The 27,194-nt window shown below is 41.9% G+C and overlaps 2 protein-coding genes across 2 annotated transcripts in view; one reads left to right on the forward strand and one right to left on the reverse strand.

Moving 5' to 3' along the window:
• The window catches only part of eys (eyes shut homolog), a 200,282-nt gene extending 186,607 nt beyond the window's left edge, over positions 1-13,675 (forward strand). Inside the window, exons 44-50 of the mRNA XM_069658919.1 lie at positions 2,125-2,307; positions 3,847-4,013; positions 5,690-5,834; positions 8,343-8,517; positions 9,909-10,081; positions 10,195-10,356; positions 12,483-13,675. Of these exons, the coding sequence (XP_069515020.1) occupies positions 2,125-2,307; positions 3,847-4,013; positions 5,690-5,834; positions 8,343-8,517; positions 9,909-10,081; positions 10,195-10,356; positions 12,483-13,675 (2,198 nt within the window). The remainder of the gene's footprint in view (positions 1-2,124; positions 2,308-3,846; positions 4,014-5,689; positions 5,835-8,342; positions 8,518-9,908; positions 10,082-10,194; positions 10,357-12,482) is intronic.
• A 1,162-nt stretch (positions 13,676-14,837) lies between these two features.
• Positions 14,838-27,128, reverse strand: phf3 (PHD finger protein 3). Its single transcript, XM_069659199.1, has 16 exons — positions 27,070-27,128; positions 24,963-25,213; positions 24,619-24,735; positions 23,224-24,529; positions 22,740-23,016; positions 22,301-22,352; positions 20,773-20,893; positions 20,475-20,631; positions 20,270-20,386; positions 20,000-20,122; positions 19,765-19,912; positions 19,485-19,671; positions 18,050-18,197; positions 17,851-17,940; positions 17,427-17,622; positions 14,838-17,321 (listed from the first exon to the last, which is right to left on the reverse strand). Exons 2-16 carry the CDS (start codon positions 25,195-25,197, stop codon positions 15,526-15,528), a joined length of 5,070 nt encoding a protein of 1,689 aa, XP_069515300.1. The 5' UTR covers positions 25,198-25,213; positions 27,070-27,128; the 3' UTR covers positions 14,838-15,525.
• Positions 27,129-27,194: the final 66 nt, after the last annotated feature.

The raw sequence follows: 27,194 nt of genomic DNA on the forward strand, positions 1-27,194 counted from the left end.
TGGAGAGTAGGGCTGGGCGAAGTGGCCAAAACCCTACATCACGATATAGAGTTTCAGATTCAGAAGATAAGACAAGATCCTTTATTGATCCCCAGGGGGGAAATTCGGGTGTTACAGCAATACCAAGACAAAATAGCAAGTCAGTGAATACAGTATAAAAAAACAAAAAAATAAAAGAAATAAAAAAGAATAGATAGATGAATAAAAAAATCAAGGGATACATATAAAAATACAAGGTATATACAACTGTTATACAAGTAGGAAGTAGAAAAAGTCTGCACGTTCATGTCCATGTTAATAAGCGCCTCCCTCGATGGTTCACTCCAGGTTCACTCCCTCGTGCAAGGATTAAAACGTAAAGCGTTGCCAAAATTACGTAAAAATAGCCGTAAAGCAGCTCAGCTGCTGGTTCTGTGACATCACGATAGAGACGATAAAGAAAAACACATACGATACACATTTTGTTTTTAACGATATATATTGTCATATTGCCCAGCCCGAGATAAGAGCATGCCAAGATGCATGAAAGCTGTAGTTAAAAACCAGGTTATTCCACATATTGATTTCTGAACTGGTCCTGAGTTTAAGCATTAGTATTCTGTTGTTTAAACATGTTTTCTTTGCATTATTCGAAGTCTGAAAAACATCTTTTTTGCATCATTGAGTTGTCATTTTCTGCAAATTACAGACCTCAATGAGAATATTTGATTTGGCAGTAGGGGGAAATGTTGTATACTTAAAACAGAAGTTAATTTAAAACCTATAAATAGCTAGTAAACCAGAGAAAAGCACATTTTAGCAGTGGTCTCTTATTATTTTCTGTAGCTGTAAAAACACCTTGTAACAAAATAATACAGAAAATTATTTAAGCAAAAAGACTCAAAAGTTTAGATTCTGTGAAAAACTCAGCAGGAATTTAAACAGTTGAACTCAGAGAGTTTATTAGATATTACAGTTAATGATTGTACATTTTTATTTGAGAAATCATGGTTATATTGCAAATAATATGACGCATGATAATAAGAAGTCAAAATACGTTTTTAAATTAATCTGTTTTGGGAAGAAATTCTGATATACAATTGCGAGACAAATGTCATTAAATATAAAACAATAGAATAGTTAAATAAGTGATTACACATTTTTTAATCAAGCATTAGTTAATTATAAACGTGTTACCAAAGGCTTAAGAGTCGTCCAGGCATGAACAGAGTAAATAGCTCAAGGTCGTGTTACTTTGTCGTAATGGCTGACATGTCTGTGTGTGGTCTGAACAGGTGGGATGGCCTCTCACAGAGCTCAGTAGTTATTACCAGGTAGAAACATTATCATTTATATGATGAGTTCAAGCACAGCTCAGAAATAAGCTGGAGCTGTAGCACTAAACAATAGGCAAATAAAGCTCTACCTACCACACTGGAGATGATAACAGAAGCATCTCCAGCCTTATTAATAATTTAGCAGCCAAACAGAGCTGAGGGCAGGCGCAGAGGGGAGCTCTGAACCCCTCTTAGCCATCGCCTGGGGCTGCAGAAGAATATGCAAGGTGGTATCCAGTGAAGACGAGCAGGTTTTATTTTTCCTTTGAATCCTCACTGCTGTGTGGAAAAGGAGAGGAGAAAAAACACACGGCAGCATGTAATTTTGAATGAGCGTGGGGGAAATTTACATTGAGTCCCCTGTGTAAAATCAAGTAGATGGGTGTGCTGAGATGGAATACAAGAGAGAGCATTATTGAATCAACCATGCATTCTGAATGAGTAAAGCCGAGATTGTAATTGAATATCACTGGGATTATTGTGCTACCCTCGTGAACACAGAGTATGAAGCGATGCGTGCTTGCCAGAAACCTTCCTAAACAGCGGCTAATGAAAATCGAATAGGACTGAAGAGGTGATAGTATTTGAAAACAGGTCATCATCTAACAGCATTCAGAAAAGAAAATATTTCTGTAACCTCTGCCACGTAATGTGTAGCAATAGTGCCATCTTTTGGTAACCTGCGAGGGAGATAATGAGGCAGACCTGTTCTCTCCTGATTCAAACACACACACAATGAGCCCTGTATCAGCTAATGTTAGACACATTTTAATATGAAATAATGTGATGTAATTGTGCTTGTTTGCAGCCATCAATATAACTCGAGCCAGATTCAGCGGCACTGATGAGTTTGGTTACACTTCCTTCGTGGCTTACTCCTCCCTCCCGAGCCTGAGTTTCTTCTACGAGTTCAAGCTGAAGTTCACCCTCGCCAATAACTCATCTGCTGTGAAAGACAACCTGATGCTGTTCGCTGGGCATAAAGGACAAGGTGAGCTCAATCTAGACACCCGCGCAGCAATTTGAAACGCTCCTTCTGGTCAAATGAAAAGAGGAAAACAACTTAAGGATGTCTCCTTAGTTGGATTTGAGTTGTCAAACTTCATTAAGGATTTAAAAAGAAGTGCTATTGCCATTCTGAAAGGTTTCACCCGCTGTGTATGCTAATGTGCTATCTAATAGATTTTCACTCTCCTCTGAGATCCTTTAATCAAAAGGATTCTCTAAGGATTTTCCTTCCCGGCACATTTTGAGACATTAATAATTAGTCCTCCTGCAGCACAAAAATTAGTTGATTCTCAGTTAAATTGTTATTGTTTTTGACTTTCAAAGGGAGCACAGTGGCATTCCTAGCATAAAATGAACATGTGAACCAAGCATCTCTTTGACATATCAATGTTAATTGCATTAAACAGACTATGAGGTGTAGGTGCAATGTGGTGCTGTCAGCAGCCATCACTTTAAATTAGGATCTCCTCTCTGCGGGGTCAGGTTTCGTAGCAGGTAACCGCAGTGTCATCGTCGCCCAGCATATTTCAACAACAAAAAAACACACACACGAGATCTTGTGGATCTCCTGCACTTGTTTTCTCCCGAGAGTACGATTCATCAAGGTGGAGGCAAAACAAAACAAGAGCCATTATGAATAATGAAAAGCTTGTCAGGAGAGTGAGCAGCACTGTTGGAGATGGTACAAATTCAAAGGCACAATATAAGACTAGATGAAATATGGAGAACTCGCATGATAATTGCTTTCATGAAGTGGTATCTTTGATCAGCACCACCAGGGGATGAGGTATAGCAAATGATTTAATTGCAGTGATCAGGTAATATGGACTTAAGCTAGCACAGATGCGAAGTAACAATACATGAAAAACATGGCCATCTAAAATTCATCCTTAAAGGGCCAGTTCGCCGATTTTCAACCTCAGTCCTATCATGCTGTTATGGGGAGCTAATGCCATTGTGGTAGGAAACAAAATGCAATTTGGCTCTGTGCCTTTGGAGGACGCTATCCGCTTCTCCAATGGGCCCTGAAAAAGGGAGCCAGGGAGCATGTTAAACTACACTTCCTCAATCTAGGACTCCCGCCTCCGATGTCATGTCTCGTTCAAAATCGTCAGGTTTGAAATGTAGACTGCAGACCTGAAGAGTTTTTAGACGATCCACCGGTATATTCTCGTCGGATTTCAGATTCTGTCCCGCTCTGAGCCGTTGCCTGCAGCGAAACGGTAGTATTACACTCAAGTGTCTCTCGCTGGGCCATTCCTTTCAGAGGGAGGGGCTCAATGCACGCTGGGTGTTGTAGGAATGTAGAATGGGGGAAACCACGACAACTTTCTCCACAGCTATGGCGCCACTTTCAAATATTATTGCTTCTATCGATTACAGAGAACACCAGCTTTGACTGACAGCGGCTTCTTCCAAGGGAGAATTGCTCCTTTAAGATTTAAGATGTTTTATTTATTACATATGTCAGTAGAATGTTTTTTCTGAAAGCCTAACCCGTTTGCAAACATGTGTGTTCCAGGCAACGATGGAGATGACTTCCTGGTGTTGGGGTTACGAAGTGGCCGAGTTGTGCATAAATTCAACCTTGGATCAGGCGTAGCCATCATAGTCAGCGATCGGCTGAACCCACGGATCAACATTCACACGGTTACATTTGGAAGGTCAAAGAAGACAGGATGGCTTAAGGTGATTCCATGTATAGAGCATGCCTACAGACTGTGTACATATACAGATGGGGGGTGATTTAAATGGATTCGCTAGTAATCCAGCTTCAATGCACCATTCTTCTAAAACAGTGGTCACAAGCCAAGAAGGTTGGGAAACACAGTCCTAAAAATAGATCTAAGCAAACCTTTCACTGGGTCCTCTCTCCACTCATCCTTTCATGCTTTTCCTTTAATTCCTCTCCTGGCTGTGTGCGATACAAATGTTCTACATTGTGCTGTGTACATGCACACAGACACTACAGTGTATTGTGGGGTAGGCTGTAGATGTGGATGTATTCTTGGTCAGTTTTCTTTGTACCTACAAATCATTATGGCCCAGCGACAGGAGGTTTGCATCGTCTCAGTGTTGCAGGAACATAAAGATGCTACAGAGTCAGCAAGGCATGAGATCCTTGGGGAAAAGATGCCTCAGAGAATTCAGACGCAAAACCAGTGAAGTCTATCGTATTGGTGGACATGTGTGTTGGGTGTGGAAAATAGCATGTTAATAAACTGGTATTTAAATGATTTTCACTTAAATAAATGTCTGTTAAGTCACTATGAGGTAACACAATGGTGATTGAGCCTATGGCCCACTGATGAAAGCCTTTGCATTTGCAGTATTACAGACTGGGTGTCTGTGCCCAGTTAGTGACGTGTTTTCCATCACCCAGCAGTGGTTGGTCTGCCAGAGAGGGTAGGCGGAGCTAAGCGGCTGCTTTTCTGGTCTCTGCAAGTGTTGTGAGTAAACAGTAATCTACTATGTCTGAACAAACAAAGAAAAGATGGATGACTACAGATACAACTTCAACAAGAAGTGAAAATCTAAAGAAAAAGAAACAAACTCGACGCTCAGATGAAGCAAACAGCCTAAAAAGGAAAGCGACCGTCAGCGAGGAAAATCAAGAGTTACAACCGGAGGCAACCGTGGACGTCACACATGCAGCACTGTCTGGATATCTGGGAAGTCTGTCCTGCAATGACCGTTTATCGGCATAGGTGCCGCCAAAGAGAAGTATCAGTAACTCGTAGTTTAACTACATTTTGCTGTAGCTTGCTCATAGTTCAACTACTTACACAGTCACTATTTAGTCATTTTATGTGTCATCAACAACTGAAGCACACAACTCAGGTAATGCATGAGTCATACGTTAGTCACATTATTCCTGCTGGTGCAACACGGACTCGTTACTGGAAGGCAGACACCTTTCTGATGGTAGCTGGATACTGAAGCAAAGCCAACAGTCCTTACACTTTCCCTGTAATATTGGCTTAGTTCGTATGTCTTGGTTATGTACGGCATGTGCACAAGTGGGCACTTACAACAATAAACCTAATTAAGTGGCATTTTTTGTTGGCCAGTGACTTTTTTCTATAATTTTTTTGCTACAATTATGTCCAAGTAGCTTCAACAACTTTCTAAAAGTAGCTTTACTTAAACAAACTAGATTTCTCCGTTGGGTTGTCTTGCTGTTGTTCAACTCCTTCCATTGTGAACTAATTGGTAACTTACAAAGCTTCCCCACACTGATGGACACTGCCTGAATCACTCATCCATCCATGTTCTTACATTTTTGTCAACTTTGGCAGATTATTTAATAAATTGTGCTCCCACACTGATGCCTAATAGCTTGAATATTAACTGTTTTTTCTTAGGTTGATGGACAGCGAAACAGAACAGGATCTTCTCCAGGACCCCTGGTGGGCCTCAATGTTTTCAACCAGCTCTTTGTGGGAGGATATAATGAGTACACCCCTGAACTTCTGCCACTTGGCTCTAGGTTCCGCCAAGGCTTTCAGGGTAAGACTGCTACGGCTTTATTACAACCCAACACTGCTGCCTGGAGTGTGAGCGCTGGGGTTTGGAGTTTCTCCCAGGATCTGTGTGTGTTTGTAAGCAGAGGGGAAGAGTGTGTAATGAAAAGGGAGTTACAGGCTCGGACTGTGTTAGAGGCCAGAGCAGAGCTTTGAGGTTGATTGTATTTGCGGCCTTTAATCAATCCTCGTGCTGTACAGTTTTACGTTGTGTGCAAATCCATTCCACCGCTGATAAGTCATTCGAACAAGGGCGCCATACAAATAATCTTTGTCATCATCAGCATCGTTTATGCTTTCTCTCAGGTGACCTCATGTAGGAATGTATTCTGGGGAGAATTCATTGTGCCTGCTAATGTGTGGAGCTGTGGAGCAAAATTGCCATAACAGTAATCAGACAACAGCTATGAATATCATCATAAGCACATTCAGCAGTCTCTGCACTACAGCAATGAGGCTTGTTATAATAAAATGTCATGGCAGATCCATTTGAGGTGAACAAGAGCTTTTTCTGTTTAAGGGCCGGAGCCATTTTCACTCATCATCGTGTAATTCATTTTTCTGCTCACCAAATAAACCTTCAAAAATCAAATCAGCTCTGGTGACGCATCACTTTGCCCCAGCTGTATCCCGCTGTCGCACTCCTCTGTACCGGTGAGCACTACCTGAGCCCGGCGACACTGGTCCAACCATCACCTTTCTGCTCAGGATGTAATGAGAACTCATGAGCGTCTAATCAGATCTGTGTGACCTTCCCCGAGCCCTAATCATGATGGCTGGCAGTGAACACACTGATAATGCACTTCACTCCCAGTTATCAACAGATCCACACTCCCCTGTGGAAAGGTGGCAGAGGAGGCACTGAGGCACCTGGGGGGTAAAAAAAAAAAATCAGTTTGTCAATTTGAGCTGTTGATCAAATGACAAGAAACGAGGACGTTTGTGTTTGTCTGATTTCATGCCGCTGTGATGCAGATCTTTTTAACACACTTGCTGAAAGATCTGCAGGGTCATTTCTTTTTGAATCTCAGTCACATTTTTTTATTTTACAGATTGCCAAGGAAACTGAGGAGAAAATATTTATAACTTTATTCATACAGCAGCTTAAGGCAACACAACAACATAAACCCAAACTGACCCATTACAGACTGGGTGTCTGGTGCCACTTTCACGGAAAAAATCACAAGCGTCGCCCAGTTAGTGACGCGTTTTCCATCAGCCAGCAGTGGTTGGTCTGCCAGAGAGGGTAGGCGGAGCTAAGCGTCTGCTTTTTCCGGTCTCTGCGAGTGTTGCGAGTAAACAGTAATCTACTATGGGCAGCTGTGGCTCAGTGGTAGAGTCGGTCGTCACTCCAAAGGTTGGGGGTTTGATCCCTGACTGCTACAGTCACATGTCGAAGTGGGCGAGACACTGAACCCTGAATTGCTCCTGTAGGCATAGCCATCAGGTATGAATGGGCATTGATCTGATTGGAGATTGGAACTTAGGCCTTTGCCGTCAGTGTGTGAATGGGTGATTTTAAAATGAAAAACATGAAAGAAATAAAAACAGCAAAAATCTATAAATATAGGTAAAAAAAAAAAATCACATCAAAGCAAGTCTTTAAAAAGTGTCACTGATCCCGCAGAGCATTTTCTTCATTCTGAAACACTTTATAAGTGAATGTTATTTGCAAAAACTTCTTTCATACATAAATTTTCTCTGGCAGGTAAAATTGCTCGGCTGCTCAGGTTTCTTGGTTGTGTTGTCAGACGCAGTGTTTGCAGCTACAACAAATAAATCGAACATTTACAATCTTCCTTATGAATCTGCTTCGCCTTTTAAGCGTTCAATGTTTGCAGCACTGCAACCATCACTTGAGTCTGCCAAGTAGACAGCATCATGCCATGAATATTCATGAATGAGCATGACATTTCCCCTGCATCCTGTTTATGCCAATGACTAATGCAGCAGAGAGGAGGGAGGGAGGGAGGGTGCATGTGCAGATGACTACGAGGCTTGTGCTCGGGCCTTATATTTATAGAAGGCCCTGTGCTCTGCAGGTACAGGCCAAAGCAAATATTGTCTTGATGGAATTGAATTATGAAAATAAAAAGCAAATATGATGAGGCAGATGCATGATGACAGGTGGAAAAAATGGAGATTTAAAACGCTCAGACAGCTTGGATGCCAAGAGACTGCCGAGTTTATTCCATCAAATTCAAGAGTTTACATCTAATAAAGATTTAAGTGTGAAGAGTTTATATAAAATCCTGTGAAATCCTAAAACAACCTTTATTTTTAAACACTCCACTCATTTTGAGAGGCGTCTTTTTATTGGCCTCATTTAAATGGGAAACTCACACACATTAATCACATTTTTGGTGCAACTTTAATCTTCGTACAAGAAAAATCAGAAACGATGTGTTCCCTCTGATAATCCTCCATTAGAGAATAAAAGACCTCCCTCTCACATGCTGTGTTTGTGCTGTCGGTGTGTTTGTTTCCTTCAAAGGGTGCATTTTTGATGTGCAGTTTTCCACAAGAAGAGACAGAAAGTTCCAAGTACTGGGACAGCCTGCGGGACATCCAGCCTTTGGGCGCAGCGTGGGTCAGTGTGGAGTCACGCCGTGTGTTCATGTTCACTGCAGAAACGGAGGGACATGTGTGGACTCTGGCTCGTCTGTGTAGTAAGGGAGAATGATTCATTTTCTTCTTATTTATAACTATTACACTCATGAATAAGACATGTCGGCTCTTATGTGAGTTGAATGCACATTAAACTTTACATTATAGCTACAGCTTTCAACTTTCTTAATGTGCGAGGAACTTTTGTTGCGTTTCCACTGTAGGGTCTGAGTAGGGATGCACGATATTATCGGAACATTGTCGGTACTTGTAGATAATGACATTGGCAGGTATGTCATTTTTCTGCCGGTATTTTCCACTGATAAAACAACGCTTTAATTCTGCCTAAAAGCTCGATGACTCTCTAAAAAAGCTTGAGTTAATGCTACGACATTACCTCAGTGCGAGTGTGCGTGTGCACTGCCTGGCGCAAAGTTATCAACAATATACAAATAAGACTAAAAAGCCACATAAACTTGAGCCAATGACAGAAGTTAAACAACTTTCACAACTCTTAGCTAGCTAACAGTTAGCTCACATTCTCAACATTTTACCGACTTAACAACATCAAACACGGCGAAAATACACTCGCGGCCAAAGCCGACGTTAACAGAGTGTAACATAAACATCAGTGCAAAACAAACTTACTGATTCATGGACGCACACACGATAAAGTCCGTTGGCGATCACTGTTGTCTTCTTAGTAGGTGCAGCAAACAAGTCTGGGAATGTCTCCCTTGCTGCCGTGTTTCGGGTGATGCTGCATTCAGGCGCGCTCAGAAACGTGAGTGATCAGACACGTGACCTTTTGAATAACGCCTTTTCCGTCAAGCGTGAAGAAGGGTGCAAGATGTCTGTGGTATAGCAGTTTTTGGCCACTACAATAAAAGTAGGCATGATATCAATTCCACTACAGAGTAGACTTGATGTTCTCTGCAATTAGGTGGAAAACAACCTGCCTAATATATTGGTATCGCTATCGGCAAAAAGGGTTGGAAAATATCGGCATATCAGATATCGGCAAAAAATCCAATATCGTGGTTTCCTAGTCCTGAGTCTACATAGACGCCAGAGGACTTAACTTTAGCCCCCTAAAATATCTGAGGTGGTACTTTCTGAGTGTACTACTCGAGTACTTCAGCATTCAGAAGACAGACAGAGCAGCAAGTCGTCTGACCGTCTGGATGTGCTGCTATCCCATCTTTAAATATTTACAACACTCTTAGGGGATGTGGTGCCATTATACACAGTAAGCTCAGTTTATTTAAAAACAGGGGAGAGTGAATCTGTTAAAATAAGAAAAGATTTTCATGCTGGATTGCAGACGATTAAGTGTATATTCTCATATGTGTTGTGGCTGAGCATCAATAACCCGCAGGAAATCAGTTTCACAGTGCACGGAAATGGCAGTGTTTACAAGCTTTTCACAGTGTCTGACTGTGTCTGTCTGCAGTTGCCAGTGCCCATTAGGATGGAAGGGAGCACTCTGCTCTGAGACCGTGTCTGTGTGTGATGTCGAGCACAGTCCCCCTCCTCTGTGTGCCCTCGGCTCCACCTGCATCCCTCTGCCCAGTGGTTACACCTGCCAGTGCCCCCTGGGGACTGCAGGACTCTACTGCGATAAAGGTTGAACCACTGAGCCCTAACTGTAACATTATGCATGCCTTTATTATATTTATTTAATAAGACAAGCTTTCAATATTCAATTATTTAACTGCCATATTGTGTTGCCTGTTCAGCTGTGACCATCAGTGATCCCTTCTTCAGCGGTGACCAGTCTTCATGGATGTCTTTCCCTCCTATGAGTGTCAGACACAGGACTGTTGTACAGCTGCAGTTCCAGCCTTTATCACCTGATGGCATCCTCGTCTACATCGCACAACACCTCAGTGCCAGAGCGGGTAAGGACGTTTAATGCCTTATTTAGGGTCAGCTATATATGTAACCAGTAACAAAATATAAGGTTTGTTTTGCAGAATGTCAGTGTATTGTCTTCTTTTATGTATCCTGCCACCATGGCTCACATTATAGATACAAACCATTATAATTCTTTACTTTGTAAATAAAGCAATAAGACATGTTAGAAAGGTTGCAATTAATTCTTTAGACTGAGTATTTGATGCTAAAATATATCTAAAAAGAGGTACTGTAGCATATTTGAAGCAAATAAACCGATGCCACACACTACAGCATGTATAGCCTTGGCCTGTCTCTAGATGGGCCTTTAAAATACACAACAAATGCACAAACAGACTCAACAGCAATAAAACAGATCTAACAATACAGGATACACAGTAAAGCCTACAGTAAAACAGGAAGCACAAAATCGAACACGACTACAAGACTGAGCCGTCTTCAAAAACTGCCTCAGTTTGAGTTTAAAATGCTCCCAGTCAGGGTCCAGTTTGAGCTCTGCAGGCGAGGCATTCCACATATCGATCCCCTGAACAGAAAAAGCTCTTCGACCAAGTGATAATTTACCAAAGGGCAGCGTACAATCTCCTTTAGATGCTCCACGTGTTACAGAGCCTGATACTCTCAGTGGGACCACAAGGTCAGTGAGCACCTGAGGAGCCTGGTGATTTAAGCACTCATGGACGAGTTTAAAATGATCAAAACTTAACATATTTAATTTGTTTACACACAGTGATGTAATTTTATCGGCTTCCTGTCTAAAATCTTTGTGGTGCATAAAGCTTTTAGCAGCATGGACTGGTAGACAGTCTCTAATCAGCCTAAATGTGTGTTTGCTTTTGCAATTCTGCTTTCACATGCTCATCAAATTTTAGGTGGTCTCATGTTGTGCATGGATATTACCAATGGTAAATTTAGTGCTTGAGCTTAACTGTCCTGTTTGGCATAATGTTATATTATGTATAAGTGATAATAGTTAATGTCAAGCAGTTTAAGCAGCATTTTCCTACTGAATTAAAGGCAAAGAAAGACATAAGTCATATTTAAAGAGGCAGTAAGCAACATGAACATTCCAATGTAAAAAACATTCCACCTCTCTGTGTTACTCCGCTACAGCAAACATGCACGCGCATTTTGCAACTGGTGTGTGCCGCGCAGCAAGAGAGAAAGAGAGATGCTGTTTATTCCAAAAAGTACACTTTATTGTTGGCAAAATGTTCAATACTACTAAAGTTATCATTATAGTCATGATTCTTGTTGTGGACCACATTTTTACCTCTAGGTGTTGGAGCTTAGTGCTACTGTTAGCTGTTACCATGAAAGAAGGAACAGGGCGACCTATGCGTCGTTTCGCTCTTGATCGCTTCTGATCCCTCTTTTTACTTCGTGCTCTCTTTGTAGCTGTTTTCTCCTCCATGCTCTTCCTTCTTTTTGCTTCTTTAGCAGTGTATGCCGTTGTCAGCAAAGGATGTGCAGGAAGTTTACCGCAAGTTGCCATAGCGCCCGACTGACACAACCTCTGCGTGCGCGCTGCTGACACAAGCCGGATGACACTAGTTTGTAACAGAGTCGCTGTGATTCGCTAGTTACGTGGAAAGCTAACCCTGATTGGTTGTTTGATTCAGGCCGGACACATTGTTTTAACAAACTAAATACAAAGGGACGGGCGCTCACAGTCACAGATCAGCAATCATTTCAATTTAATATTGTTAGAGAAATGCAACGATCAACATTTATTTTAATGAAATTCTCATGAAATTATGTTGTCTACTGTAGCTTTAAGAGTCAGTTTGCACAAGTTTTCACAAGTTTTCACAGCCAAACTGTTTGGTGCAGTTGTTCCCAGCCTGGATGGAGATAAATCTCAAGGGTCTGTAGGTGATTCAAGGATGGAAAAAAAAATAGTTCTGCTCTTTTCTCTGATCTTTTCTTATTGATTGTAAAAGACTGGAGAGCTTTACCTTTAAAGGCTTCCAACAGTCACTCGAATGATAAAATATGACTTGATTACGTCATAAAAAGCATTAATTGTACATAACTTAATTCCAGTGTTAACAAAAAGTGTTGAATTCAGTATGAAGTATGAATTCACTGCTGTCGTTTCTTCCTACAGGAGACTTCTTCTGCCTCTCCTTGACGTCCGGCTTTGTGCAGCTGCGTTTCAACCTTGGGGACGGCGTCCACATCCTGCAGTCTGTTGAGCGAGTGGACTCACGCGGCAGGATCTGGCACACGGTGAAAGCCGGCCGACTCGGTCACCAAGGCTTCCTCAGTCTGGATGATAAGGAGGTCAGAGAGAACGGGACCGAAGGGATGACCACCCTCGACGTTGCTACAGACATCTTCGTCGGCGGGGTGTCCACTCTGAGCCTCGTCTCTACAGATGCAACAGAACGGGAGCCGGTTGGATTCACTGGTGGTTTAAGAGAACTTATAATCAACGGTCAGGAGTTAGAGCTAACAGAGACGGGGGCAGTGAGTGGAGCAAACGTTGGGGACTGGGATGGGACGGCCTGCGGGTACAAGGTGTGCCAAAACGGAGGTCGCTGTTTGCAAATAGGAAGCGACTCATTCACATGTGTATGCCCGCTGCCATGGACCGGCTCTGTGTGCAACCAGTCAATAAGCTGTGTCAACAACATCTGCAAACACGGTTCCATCTGTGCCCCATCTAATGCCACCTCATACAGCTGCATATGCCCGTTGGGATGGGGAGGGAAGTATTGTGACGCAGAAATAGCCGCAGACAGCCTCAAGTTTGTGGGGAACTCTTACGTTAAATACTGGGACCCGAGATACAACACCAGGAATCTTAAATACACTCAAGTTTCTTTCAGCTTCCGCACAAGCTCGAATGACAGTTTGATAATGTGGATGGGAAAAGCTGAGCATGAAGACGACGACTACCTCGCAGTTGGGCTTGAGAGAGGTCACCTCAAAATCGCAGTGAATCTTGGGGAGAGACTTTCCCACCCAATAACGTTCAGGAATCTGTCACTCTGCTGCAACAAATGGCACAACGTCTCCATGTCTTTAAACAGCACAGTCATTCAGCTGTTCCTAAACAATAAGAGAATCATGTTTGAAGACGTGGACCCGTTTGAGCGTTACGTTGCCTTAAACTATGGCGGTCAGCTTTACTTTGGAGGATTTGAATTATACAGGAACGTATCGGTTGTAAGTTCTGGGTTGTATTCAAAAGCCTTTGAAGGAAATCTCAGAAATGTTTATTTATTTAAAGACACCAAGCCGCTGCTGTTTCTCCACAATAGTGAAGGTTTCAATGTTTATGATGGCGGTGATTAGTAGTGACATTTTAAGTTCTGGTATCTTTAATAGCTTAAATTCCCCCTTATGCATGCTTGAACCTGATAGTTGTGTTTTATAAGTCCCTAGAATAAAAGTAGTCCATGGGGAGATGTTTTATGAGCAGTCGACAGCAGGGTTCTTATTTGTTAAAGTTGTAATCTCCCAAGATTTGTTTTGTTCTCTTCGGCAGCACCTATGGTGATAAAGATATAAGATATAGATATCCAGACAGTGTCGCATGTGTGACGTCCACGGTTGGCTCCGGTTGTAACTCCTGACTGTTTGCCTTCATCTGAGCGTCCAATTTGTTTCTTTTTCTTTGGATTTTCACTTATTTTTGAAGTTGTATCTGTAGTCATCGATCTTTTCTTTGTTTGTTCAGCCATAGTAGATTACTGTTTACTCGCAAGACTTACTTAGCTCCGCCTACCCTCTCTGGCAGACCAACCACTGCTGGCTGATGGAAAACGCGTCACTAACTGGGCGCCGCTTGTGATTTTTTCCGTGAAAGTCGCCACAGACACCCAGTGTGTAATACTGCAAATGCAAAGGCTTTCATCAGTGGGCCATAGGCTCAATCACCATTGTGTTACCTCATTAGGTGATAGACTTAACAGATGATGTACTCAACAGAAAATCTTCGAGATTACCACACTAATCTCAACGCTGTAGGGCTCACTTTTCATTTGACTTTTTGCTTATGGATTAGTTTTTGAAATATCTCCAATCTGTTCACATGTCAGTGTTTAAATGTTAAAGCTCCTTAGAAGAATTTTTCGCTGGTTATGAAACAGACTGAAGTTATTTCTATATAGTTATTTTTCATGCCTGAAACCGCTGGTGGGGGGGTAGGTGTCAGCAGAGCGATTAACTGCACGCTGCCTTTGTTTACATTATTAAGGGCAAAAAATTACTGTGATTCATATGACTGTTATAGAAAGCAGGATGAGACTTTTTGTTAAAAACCACTTAAACATGTACAGGACAAAATCAGCAAAGATATAAGAGTTACGGCTTTGTCCACATGGGGGCGCCAAACTCAACACAGACTGAAAGTTCCTCACAGGAGCTTTAAACGACAAATTTCACAATCATGTAATCTAACGTAAAAGTGTAAACAACTTCACTGTCTTAAGTTATAGAAATAGCACACTGTAAGTCAAAGTCCATGTGATTTAATACAGTTTAAAAGAAATGTGAGAAGTTTTTTATCATCAATAATAAAAAAGGATTAGCTTTTATTACGAACTGTACATAAACACACAGTGCAAAGGCACACGTAATCTCTACTGTATATTACAAGCCAAAATGTACATACTTTTTCAATATAAAGTAAGTTTATAAAATATTTAAGTAATTTAAAAGAAATTAAGTTGGAAAAAAGCAAAGCAAAGCTGCTGTTTAGAGCCTGTCCTCAGTTAAATGTTGTGTTACATTCATGCCAAACGTTTGAGTGCAACTTTTCACCAAGTGGTCCACACGACACCGGAAACATTTACTGATTGTTTGTAGTCAGTACGGCAGCTCAGTATGAACAAGGTCTATACAATAAAAGGTTAAAAACTTAAAAATGTTCCAATATTGAGTTCTTCTTTGTCTGAACACAACAGATCTTGTGAGGATCTTCATAATCCCGCTGAAATGATATTTCATTTTGGCTGTACTTAAACATAAAATGGAACTTCTTTGAAGGACGCAGCGTAGAAGCTGCAGACCGCTGTATAAAAACGAAACAACTCCACTGTCAGCTGATTATAGCTGAAGTGGTGTGAACCAGCCAAGGGACCAACTAGCTTACAGTCTTTCTTAGAGCCCGAGCTGGGCTTTTGAAATGAAAAAGAAAATGATTATGAGTAACTGTCTTTTGAACTTCTCCGTCCATTTTCATAATCAGAGTCCCGTCTGTGTCTATGTCTGTCCTTGTGACGGCTGCTGTAGTCGTCGCTGTGCTGCCTCTCTTTCCTCTTCTCACTGTAGCGGTCGTCTGAGTGTCCGTGGTGCCTGCTCCTCTCTCTGTACTTCTCGTCATGGCTGCGATCGTGCTTTTTCTCCCGCTCCCTGTCGTGGTGCCGGCTCTTTTTCCCGTGATGGGAGTCCCTGTGATGGCTGTGCCTCCCGTGGTGGTCTCGGTCCTCCGCGTTTCTCGGCCTCTCCCACGGGTCGCTGTATCGCTCCTCTACGCGCTTGTAGTCTTTGGCCTGGGATGGAGGCGGGCCTGGTGGTTCAGAGTAGCTCTCGAGTCCAGGGATGGCTTGTGAAGAGCTATCCTGAGCCCACAATGCGCTGTGGTTCTGATCCTGGGTGGAGAAAGTGTCAGGGGGAGGGCCAGTTGTGTAATCGTAGCTGCCGGGTACCTGAGGCTGTTGTTGTACTGTTGGGATGGGTGCAGCACTGTTGTAAACTGGGGGAGCCACTGGGGGAGCCTCTGCCGCTGGCACTGCCACTGCCACCGAGTCTTGTTGGGGCTCAGAAGCTTCTGTGGAACAAGCTGCTGGCGGTCCTTGGACGGTAGGAGGATTTACTGTCCGAGTTGCTGAAGCACCAGCCTGGGACATGGCAGGATCTTCCTTTTCACTGGGGAATGGTCGAATAGTTTGTTTTTCTTCCTCTGGTTTGTTCTTGGCCTGAGAAACCTGTAAATATCCTTGGTGAAATAGTGTAACTGGAACATTTCTAGTGCTGCTTAAAGCAGGAACAGGTTTAGGACTCAAATGAGCTGGGTGGCTGGCTTTATCCTTTTGTAGCACCGTTGTTTTATCTTCATTCACACTGGAAAACGCTGAAGATTTTTTCAATATTCCACTTAAAGGAGGTTTTGAGCTATTTGTGTGAGCTGTAGCAGCCTGGGAGTTTGACTGCGATGAAGAATTCCCTTCAGATGTTCCTTTTTCAGTTTCAGACAAAAGGCCAGCGTCTCCTTTGTTTGCAGAGGCACCGCTGCTAGTTTCAGTCCCACTCGGAGCTGTTGACAAGCTTGCCAGGAACGCTTCAGTCGATACATCTGGAGGCTTATCTTTCAGAGAGACCGGTGCACCGGGGGTCACCACGGCAGCATCCTTCGCTGATGAGCTGTTAGCAGCAGATGAATCAGTCGGGCTGGAGAGCTCCGGTTCGGCTTTAACAGGTTTAACTTCCTTCTTCTTGATGACAAAGCGCTCTCGTGGCGCAGCAGCTGTTGGACTTTTTGAGTTTCCAGTGGATGCCTCTGTTTTCAGAGCTGGTTGGGTCTTCTGGGTGTCATCTGCTGTTGGTGCAGGTTTGCCTCCAACATCTGGCAGAGGTGGTAATACCCCACCCCAGCCTAACAACACACCTGGAAGAAAGCGCAGAGGTTTCTGGGCTTCCTGATTGCTGGTCTCCTCTGATGCAGATGGTTCTTCAGAAGACTCTGTAATCGGCTCATTAACTTCTTCAGTAGTGTTAAGTGGTTTGTCCTTCTCATTATTGTGTGCAGTAGTCAAAGAAGAGAGGAAGAAATTCTCTTCCTTCTCCGTTTCTCTGGTTTCTTTTGCGGTAAGGGTGATGGGCTTGATTTCAGGAACGATCCTCGTGGTTTCGTTTATGTCGACTGGGAGAAAATCTCTCTTGGGTCTCTGGCGAATTATGAGTCCAAGGAGAAGGTTGGCACGGTTGTTTTCTAAACCTGTCAAATTAAAAGATTAATTTAGTCTGACGGACGAGAAATGTTTGCGTAAATTTACTCAGATTATAATTATCCTACAGAAAACAGATTGATTGTTCAGGTTACCTGGCCCATCAAAGGGAACGAGCTGATGTGGAACTTTTTCCGTGGCACCCAAGGGAATGAGATACATGTCCTTCACTTGTTTCAGGTTATTGGACACTACCCCAAAGCGCCTGCGACTGCTGAAGTAGGCATAAAGGAGAGTATAGGAGATCTCATCTTCCTCTGTCTCAGGGGCGAAGCGAATCAGGCACACCTCCTTTAATTAAAGAAAAAGCACGTGTCAGTAAAGAAGTCTGAGCAGAGCAGAAGCAGCTCTATAATGCATCACATGACATTACAAGTGTGGATGTTAATTGTCTGTACTGAAGCTCGAGCTGCTCTTCATCACAATGAACCTTATATAATTGTGGGTGATGTACTTAATGAGTGTGTTTTGCTATAGGCTGCTTAATCCCTTTAGGAGGGAGAGCTGCCAAACGCTCACTTTTGTTCCAGTTGCCCGAATCTTCTCCAAGTAGTCCCACACTGTTTGTGGACTAATCCTGCCGCCGACTTGAATGCTGTCTGGAAGGTCCTAGTGAGGGAAAAAAAAGACATCACACCTTACTGACAGCACTTATTGTCTTAAATACTTTGCAGCAGCTATTCGGAACTTTAAATATGCGCTGTTGGCTCCACTTTACATCAGTCAGCTGGTCCAAAATGCCGGAGACGGGGAAAGCTTTTGTCACAAACTTCGCCACAGAGTGCATGTGAATGAATCCACGCCACAGGGACTTCAGGTTGGAGAGGAAAGCAGCTTCTTCGTCTCTGCCAGCAGTGTGATCCGACCTGTGGCCAAAACAACAGCAATGAGGCAGAAATTCACTAGAACAAAAGAACCGCAGTGTCAGAAATAAAAAGCTTTCAATTCATTACAGACCAGAACTCTGTGAAACAGAATGCAATGAGATGTGACACAAGGATCTTTGGTAACTAATCTGAGGGCAGAGTGCTAGAAGGGATGCTAGAGAGGAAGCAGCAGCTTGTCTGTGGATTATTTTACCATAATTTAGGACTGATTAAAGGACTGCTTAAACCATACTTTTTCTACAACTGATCTTGAAGCTGGATCCGTCTCTGTACAACAACCTTTACAAAGAGTTTTTGCTTCGATTTGGTGTTTAAATGTAAAAGATTCCTCAAGCACAATACCAAAATATTTATAGTCTAAGGCTGGGTTGCACCAACAAAGTATAATTTAATATAAGATTAGTACTAATCAGAGTTTAGCAAAACTAGGTTTAAAATGAGTAAATCCAGATTTAAAATTAAGGAGAGCTCTGTTGAACAATTAAAAACTAATCTCGGTTTAGTTAATCCAAGTTTATTGACGTAAACCGAAATTAAACAGAAATTAAACAGTGAAATCAATGTGGAGATGCTTGCTAACCCAAATTAAAAGAAATAGGAAAACGCGTTACCTTTCGGCTGCTCTGTATTTCTTAACATTGTGACAACTTAACGCTACATTGTTTGCAAGCCAACGTTAGCTAAAAAGATAATTCATGATGGCTCGGCAGAGAAGCTCTAATTTCTCCTCCTTCGAGAAAATTTTGTTGGCTTAATTAATGGAGCAATATGGCCAAATGATTGAAGGCACAATTTCCTTCGAGGAACTTATTTTCCTCAATCCACCTAAAAAAAACAGCCCTTTCAAAAGTGAAACATCCTCAAGTGTAAGTTTATACTGGATTACATTTAAATTGGAGTTTAGAGTTTCAGGTGCAACAGAATTAAATTTAATGAAGGTTTACAGTAAAAACTAAACTGAGGTTTAAATTTAATCTCTCTTAGCTAGTTTTAAAGTTTGGTGCAACATAATTTTAAGTTAAAACATGATTTAATCAGATTTAAAAATTTATCCTTGTTGGTGCAACCCAGCCAAACTCTTTTAATATTGCTTTTAATACTTTTATCATTCCATTTGAGAAGTTGTGTGATTTTAAAATAAACACTCTTGCGATGGTAAAAAGCATTGTTTTGGTTTTGCTGGTGTTAAATGCTGGTTGAAGACTGATCAGTGCATCCTGAAGAGCACTATAAGAAAGTTGTAGGTTCTTATTGCAAGTTAATTACCTTCCTTCGTATCCTGACTGAGCGCTTCGGAAGCTCTCCTCCAAAACTGTGAGGTGCAGGTCATCGTCCACTGCAGTCGGTGTCGTGCTCTTTGTCTCCTCTCCTTTGGTGGACTGCCTCCTCACCACTGTGGTAGCAACTTTGACCACCTTCGTTGGTGCCTCCTCCACAGGGGGCGCCATACGACCTATTGACAAGTAACACAACAAGTTGGTAACTACGTTTTGTGACACAGTTAAATAACTAAGATGGGGATCTTTTTCCTCGTGTCAGGGTTTACCTGTGCAGATTTTGCAATTCAGGTCAAATAAGTGAGACTTGTGTTGGCTTGTTGTGTCTTTTTCCATCTTGTCACTTTCTTCCTTCGTCTCAGGGGTTTTAGGAGGTTTTTCTGCAGAGACTTCAGTCGATTCGGGAGGAGGCTTGAGCTAGAAAAGGAGAGAAAGAAAAGTGAATCCCCCTCTTTAACTGGTACGCACACAGAGAAGCAGAGTAAAATTTGATGTGCTCCGTACCTCTACAGGCTCAGGTGCTTTCACTGGTTCCTGGCTCTCAATTTCAATTTCACCCTTGTGTGTGATCTTAGTGATCGGCCGTCTCTCTGCCTCTCTTTGTTCTTTTTCAATCATCTCAATAGTCTGTAAAATGATGAAGTTGTTGCTTATTAGGAGGCCGCTGAAAGTTTTGCATTCAAAAATTCAACCAAACAATTTCCATGAAAGAAAAATTACTGATTGACTGACTTGTCGGGGCAGATTTATGCAAGAAACTCAAATAAAACTTACATGTCGGTTCTCCCTTTGTCGCCAGGCAGCCAATTCTTTTGAAGCCAGCTCCTCGGGGCTCAATCGAATGAGGTTACTAGGAGAAATTTCCCCTTTGAGAACCTTCTTAAAGAGTACCTAAAAATATATTGGAGAAAAAATTACATACAGCGAAATGCACCACCAAGAGACTGTTTGGATCATAGCTGCTTGTTATTGTACTTACATTATTTTTAGTATCTTTAAGGTTAAACATCAGGCTTCTGTACTTGTTCTTGTATTTGTTGTCGGTGTCTTTGTACAAGTGAAAAAGCTCTCGCTCTGTCTTTTTGGCAACTTCAGAGGCCCTCTCCACTGAGATGTTTAAATCAGACTCCTTCAACCTAGAAAGCAGAAAGCATTACATGTTTGGTGCACTGAAGTAATTGTTTGTACAGTTTTCAGATAAAAACAAACTTTGAATGCAATCAAAATGTCGGTATTTACACATTTCTTTTGATTACTTTTGCTTATGAACTTCTTACCTCTGTATAAGGATCTCTTTCAGAGAGTCTCGCACACTGCGCCTGATTGCCTCCACAGACACAGGTTTCTTTGAAGCAGAAGATGTCTTACTTTTGTAAGTCTCTTGTTTCAGCTGAACGCCTGTATGGACAGAATGACAATATGCACTGAGCAGGCAAAAAGATGTGGTACACGCAGTTGCTATAAAATGTATGATACTTTAGCTGTTTCTAATATCTAAGTGAGAACAATCAGGGTTTTTAGTCTTGCCTCATGTTGAACAAAGAACACAGAGCAAACAACTTGAAGTTATAGGTGTGGATGGAGTTTCATCAAGCCAGACTGACCTCAACAGAACGTGGACAACCCGCGTTAAGCAGCAAGATGACTCTAAAATTTAGCAATTGATTAAGTTTGAGGTTGGTTTTGTGTCCACAGTTGGGTCCCACTAACGGAGCAACAACAAAAGCAACACAACAAAACTGTTTGCAGTTATATTAAGAGACCCTTACCCTACAGGAACACTCCTTTTTTCTACTTTTTTTAGACTATGCCCAACAGCATTTGCCACTCCCAGAATGTCCTCCCCCGCTCACTTTTGTTTTGAAGCTCAGTGTAAACCTGAGCTTTTAAAATACAAACACTGAGCTGGGAGACATGTCTGGGTTTTGGGAAGGTCATGAATCTGTCTCGATCACTTATACAAACACTGTGGGTATTTTTGCACCAGAAACCAGCTATACCGACATACTGTGTGGATATATAATAAATAGCCCTGTCATAAAGTTTTGAGTCTCATCTTCCTTTGTTTAAAGTTGAATCTGAACTGTAAGTACAAAAGTCTGATAAAGTTTTTTCCATTCAAATAACAAGAAGTGTTCATGTGTTGTAATTGCCTTCATTTAAAGGGCCAGTTCGCGGATTTTGGACCTCATTCCTATCATGGTATTATGGGGAGCTAATGCCATAATGGTAGGGACAAAACATGCAATTTCGCTGTGTGTCTTTGGAGGACACTATCCGCTTCTACAATGGGCCCTGGAAAGCCAGGGAGCTTGCTAAACTACACTTCCTCAATCTAGGACTACCGCCTCCGATGTCATGTCTCGTTCACCGGTATATTCTTGTCGTATTTCGGATTCTGTACCGCTCTGAGCAATTGCCTGCAGCGATCAATGTCATGACTGGGAAACGGTAGTATTTCACTCCAGCGTCTCTCGCTGGGCCGTTTCTTTCAGAGGGAGGGGCGCAATGCACGCTGGATGTTGTAGGAATGTAGAATGGGTGAAACCACGAGCTGTTTGTACAACTTTCTCCACAGCTATGGTGCCAATTTCAAATATCATTGCTTCTATTGATTACAGAGAACACCAGCTTTGACTAACAGTGGCTTTTTCCAGGGGCAAATTGCTCCTTTAATCTAGTTAACATATTGTAAAAACATTGACACGCTAACCCAGCCTGACCTTAAACTCAGTGTGGTATTAAAAACATAACAAGCTCAAATAAAATACTTATTAACAGCCTTAAAATAAATATAAAACATACCTGTTTTATGAGCTGATTCTCTACCATCCGTGGACTGCCTCCTATCAGGATCCTATTGTAGGGGAGAATTGCAAAACACACAGTAGATTATTAAAATTGCCAGCTAATAAGAAAGAAACAATCAATATGAATGATAGCATGAAAAAAGATAACATTGACATATTATTACCCCCCCACCCCCCGGCCAAAGGATAAAAAAAGCGTGAGTTTTATGCGTGTGAAATTGTACTACACTTGTGGTGAGTACACCATGATAGCCTCACCCATGTGCAAGCTTTCTGTACAGACAAAGTAAAATAAAAACACAACAAACCCTTGGCTATGATTAATATCAGAGGATGAATTAGCTGTGGGAACAAATAAAAACAACCTTTGTATAGGAAAGATTTACATTTCTTTAACACCATCTTACTCAAGAACTCATGGACACACTGCTTACCTTTCTAACGGGTCTGACCCCTCCTGATGTGAGAGTCTGGGAGGGTCCTGGTCTGGGCTTAGGAGGCAGCTTTTGATCCTGCACCTCAGCCTTTGGAGGAACTTCTGGTTTGACTGCACTCGGGGGCTCAGGCTCCACTTTTTTGTTTTCCTCCTCACAGCACTTCAAGCACACGTACATCTGATCCTCCTCCTCCATTTCTCCCACTTTTGTCAGGTCGAGGCCGACGCAGTCGCCGTGGAACCAGTCGTCACAGCGGCCGCAGCCTACCATGAACCTAAACAAAGCATGTTTAACATTAAATGGTTGTTTGGTGCTCAGAATTCTCATTTATAGAAACACTGACATGAATATTGTGGTTCATGATTGCTTCATCATGTCTATAATGTCATGTCTTAAAATCCTTTAACTATACCTCAATTCAAGTTATATCTTGCATAGGACTTATATATATATATATATTTAGGTTAAAAGCAACACTTACATGTTATTATGGTGTTTTTTGCACAGACCACAACAGTTGTTTCCATCCCATACACTCTCGCTGTTGGCAGGTTGCTCGTCTGCAGCTTCCTTCTTCGAAACCGGAGCGTTATCTGGAATAAACAGCTGCGGCTCCTCCACAGAAATGCTTCTTGCAGTTTTACTTTTCTGTCTTTGAATGATCTTCTCTGGCTTTTTAAGCTTGGTCTTTTCCTGCCCTCCTTCATCGGGGCTTTTTAAAGAATGGCCCGGGCGTCCCTGCGCCGGTTGAGCAGTCTCAGCTTTGGAGCTATTGTGAGGAGGAGTATGTTTAGTTGGTCCCTGCTGATCAACACGGTTGCCAGATGGTGGGATCTTCTTCACGGGTGAAATTGGCGATTTTGGCTTCACTTTACTGTCTCCTGTGCTTTGTGTCTTTTGTATTTTAGTAGCATGCTCACTTTGGGCGATTTCTGCAGGCCTTTTCAAAGGTGCAACATCTTTCTTTTCCTTTAAGGATTTCATTTTGTGCAGGTCGTCTCTTTGGATGACTGTGGATGGCATGTTTTGGGATGCTTTGTGTCCCTTGATAGTGTTGTTTGGTTTACCTGAAACTAAGTCCTTATTCTTGTTCGGAGTCAGTCCTTGTTTCGGTTTGATCAATGTCTTTGCCACAGTCTGTTGTTTCTCCTTTACATCAGTCTCATTACTATCATTAGTTCCGTTATCCTCATTGTTGTCTGGCTGTTTGCCTTTACTATCTGGTGTCTGCTGTCCGGAGGCCCCCTGATTGTCAAGTTTTGTCTCTTGTGTGCAGGCGCTCGCCTTTACTGTCCCATTGGAGGTCTGCACTTCATTAGGATTCACATACGGTCCAAGCGCCACAGCTGAATCATCAGCAGAGCTCTTCTCAGTTACATCAACCTCGGCCGCATTCTCTCTTACTGGAGTCTGTGCATTGACAGCTCCATCTGGCAACACCGCAAACCCAACATCCCCACTGTACGAAAAACCATCTTCAAAGCCTGAAGACTCGCTCGTTTCCACATTGTGTGTGTAAGAGGGTCCAGGAAGCAGCTCAATCTTGAATCCCCCAATTGTGACCGTCAACCGTCTCAATACAACCGTAGGATGCAGCCATAATCCGCCATCAAGGTCTTTAACGTTAATACGCCCTCCCAAAGTTAATTCTTTCTTCAGCTGGGTGCCTTTCACTCCTTTCTCAATAAGAAATGTCTTCTGTAGCCTGTTCGCTGGTTTCCTTCCAGGCCTTCCTCGGGGCATGGTCTTGGTGAGTTTGTTGGCAGATTGTGGACCACTGCCAGGTTCTGTTTGAAGAAGATGAAAACAAAACATGTCAAACTATCTGAAATTTTAAAGGTGTCATATGTTGGAAACAGGAACAGCCACAATTTACCGCATTCTAAAGTACTGGGACGTTTCTTTGGCCTGCCAACAGGTCGCTTCACTTGTGTGGCCACTGCCGTCGTGACTTCACTGGTGAGACCTGTGGATGCTGAACCGCCATCGAGACCTACAACAGCCAAAAGAAATGATTGTGGTTTTCCCTCAGTATCAAAGTGTTTGGCAAATAATATAAAAAATAATGACATGGGTTAAAATGTAGCCAATTTCTAATGCTGACATTAAAATGTTTCAGCAGGTGCTTCTTTTTTAAATAGCGGAAGTAAAATTCAAACTGAACAAAAACCATAGGCGATAAAAGGTGCTGCTGATTAATAATGTTAACAAGCCGCATACCTGCTGAGCCAGCTATTTGAAAAGTAGGTTCCTCATTGTCCAGCAGATTGAACTGAGAGCTTGCACATCCAAACATGGGATCCTTGTCACTGAGCATGTTTTTCAGTGAATCTTCGAGACCGGGTCCTGTCCCAAACTCATTACCAGCTTCACATTCCAGATTCTGGCCTATTATCAGGGACTCGTCCAACTGGTCGCTGGGTATTAGATGATTAAAGGTGTCCACAATATCCATGAATGCTGCTGCCTTCCTGCATCGAAAGAATAAAGACAGGAGGGAGGGACCAAGCGAAGTTATGTCAATGTTGAAGATAGCTTTTGTGCACCATGTTCATCATACAAGCAACACTTAACCAAGATCTAGATTTTGTTTTCTACTATAGTACTATAACTGACTTTAACTTGAGTGTATTTTTAACATTGTTTACATTAAAAGAAAAAAAAGAAAAAGAAAAGAGTTTTGAGTATTCATTTTTTGAATGGCCATAACAAACATGCTGTGTGTATTCATTATAGACAATATATCAATTTAGTGTCAGTCCCTTTTTCCCACTCCAGAAGATGCCCATCCACATCCCCCGCAAAATACTTTTTCTAGTCGTTTCTTTTACACTGTAGCAAAACAAAAATTTAACTGGTGGTGTGATTGTGATTTTAAACTTTAGCATGATATATTATTATCATTTTAAAGCATGTTCTTGTTTACTAACACAAAAAAACACTATATAAATTACTTCGCAATTTCGCATATTCTTTCCCTGCCACAGTTAGATCGACTGTTTTGGCCATTTTGGGGTATATGTCTAAGCTTAATCCAAAAGGCAGTTGGACTTGGTTGAAGTTCTTGAAGACGTTTCACCTCTGAAAGGCTTCTTCAGTTCTAAACTGACTGATGAGAGGTGAAACGTATTCTAGAACTTCAACCAAGTCCAACTGCCTTTTGGATTAAGCTTAGACATATACCCCAAAAATGGCCAAAACAGTCAAGCTTAGAATTACCATGACCTGGATGACTGAGAACTTTCACAGACACTTTGGGATATATATTTTTCATGCATGTCCATACAGGTTTTAACTAGCATTGAGATATATTTTTAGAGGCTATGTAACCTAAGAAATAATAGATATATATAATCTAAATTGATCTCATATCTGCATGTTCTTTGGTTATCAGTTCACTGATACTTTAGATATTTATTAGAGTAAATGTTATTGCAATACTTATCCGGACGTTACAGATCTATTTATTCTTAGATCCCATGTTTTTTTTTAAAAAAACGTCTCGACTTAACTACTTGCACACATGAAATACTAACTGCTTCCAGCAAGTACTTTAGTATTGTCTGTGGTGAACAACTTTTACGTTAGGGAGATCACTGTACATTAGATACATTTTAAAGTTGAACATAGAATTACCGATTGCTTCAAACTTTGCTTCTGGGTGCCTGTATCAGCTGTAAATGCAAACTTGTTTGCTGTCCTGCTACGTTCAGCCATCGTCGCTAGCATCCTCGTTTTAGCCCTTTCCGTGGGTCATTCACGTTCACAAAGCTTAAAAGTGTGCCCTGCCAAAGGGCTTCAGGTGTGTATAAGTAAGTACCAAAAAAAATATTCCCATGGCCAACTTGGAGAACCTTCAAAACAGGAAGCTAATGATAACTTACATGCCATTAAAGGATCTCCCAATGAGGTGTCTGCTACTTAGCATGCTAACGTTATAGAGCGGCTAACAACAACCCGTTGCCGAGCGCGTTCATGTACATTAGCATGCTAACGTTAACTTGTGGAGGAAGTTATTACCTAATGCAACTCTCTGTTTTAAACGGTATCACTGTTTTCGTACCTAGATTTTGCAACAGTAAATATCCTCTATAGAAAAGCTAAAACATGTTGCTCAAAATGTGTAAATATGTAGTTACACGTCTCAAAGCTAATTCTGTCAGACATGTTTGCTAGGTCGCTTAGCACAGGCCTTAGTTAGCCTACCAAGTTTGTTTGTAGCCTGAGTGCTGCTAGCGGACGTTAGATGATCACGCCCACATGCATTTGTTCCATCACTTGCAGTTTTATTTATAAATATTAGTTTTTATGATTATACGATTCTTACCTCTCTCTTACTGCAAGGCTGGATCCAACTCGTGTAAGGTTACATACTAGCACAGCTACTCCCAGTAACTTCCTCTAACTAAGCCGTCATTCGTCCCACTGCTGCAAAGCCCCTGACAGGCAACG

The sequence above is a fragment of the Semicossyphus pulcher genome, unplaced genomic scaffold (assembly GCF_022749685.1).
Source record: "Semicossyphus pulcher isolate SPU_LCO1_2020_fin unplaced genomic scaffold, fSemPul1.0.p SCAF_12, whole genome shotgun sequence".
NCBI lineage: Eukaryota > Metazoa > Chordata > Actinopteri > Labriformes > Labridae > Semicossyphus > Semicossyphus pulcher.

What these genes read in the sequence shown, in the direction of transcription:
- phf3 (XM_069659199.1), bottom strand. Translation starts at nt 25,197, where the DNA reads ATGGATATTGTGGACACCTTTAATCATCTAATACCCAGCGACCAGTTG. An exon ending in TTAAAGATACTAAAAATAAT is followed by an intron (nt 20,387 to 20,474) that starts GTAAGTACAATA and finishes ATATATTTTTAG; the next exon opens with GTACTCTTTAAGAAGGTTCT. An exon ending in TTTTGGACCAGCTGACTGAT is followed by an intron (nt 17,941 to 18,049) that starts GTAAAGTGGAGC and finishes TTCCCTCACTAG; the next exon opens with GACCTTCCAGACAGCATTCA.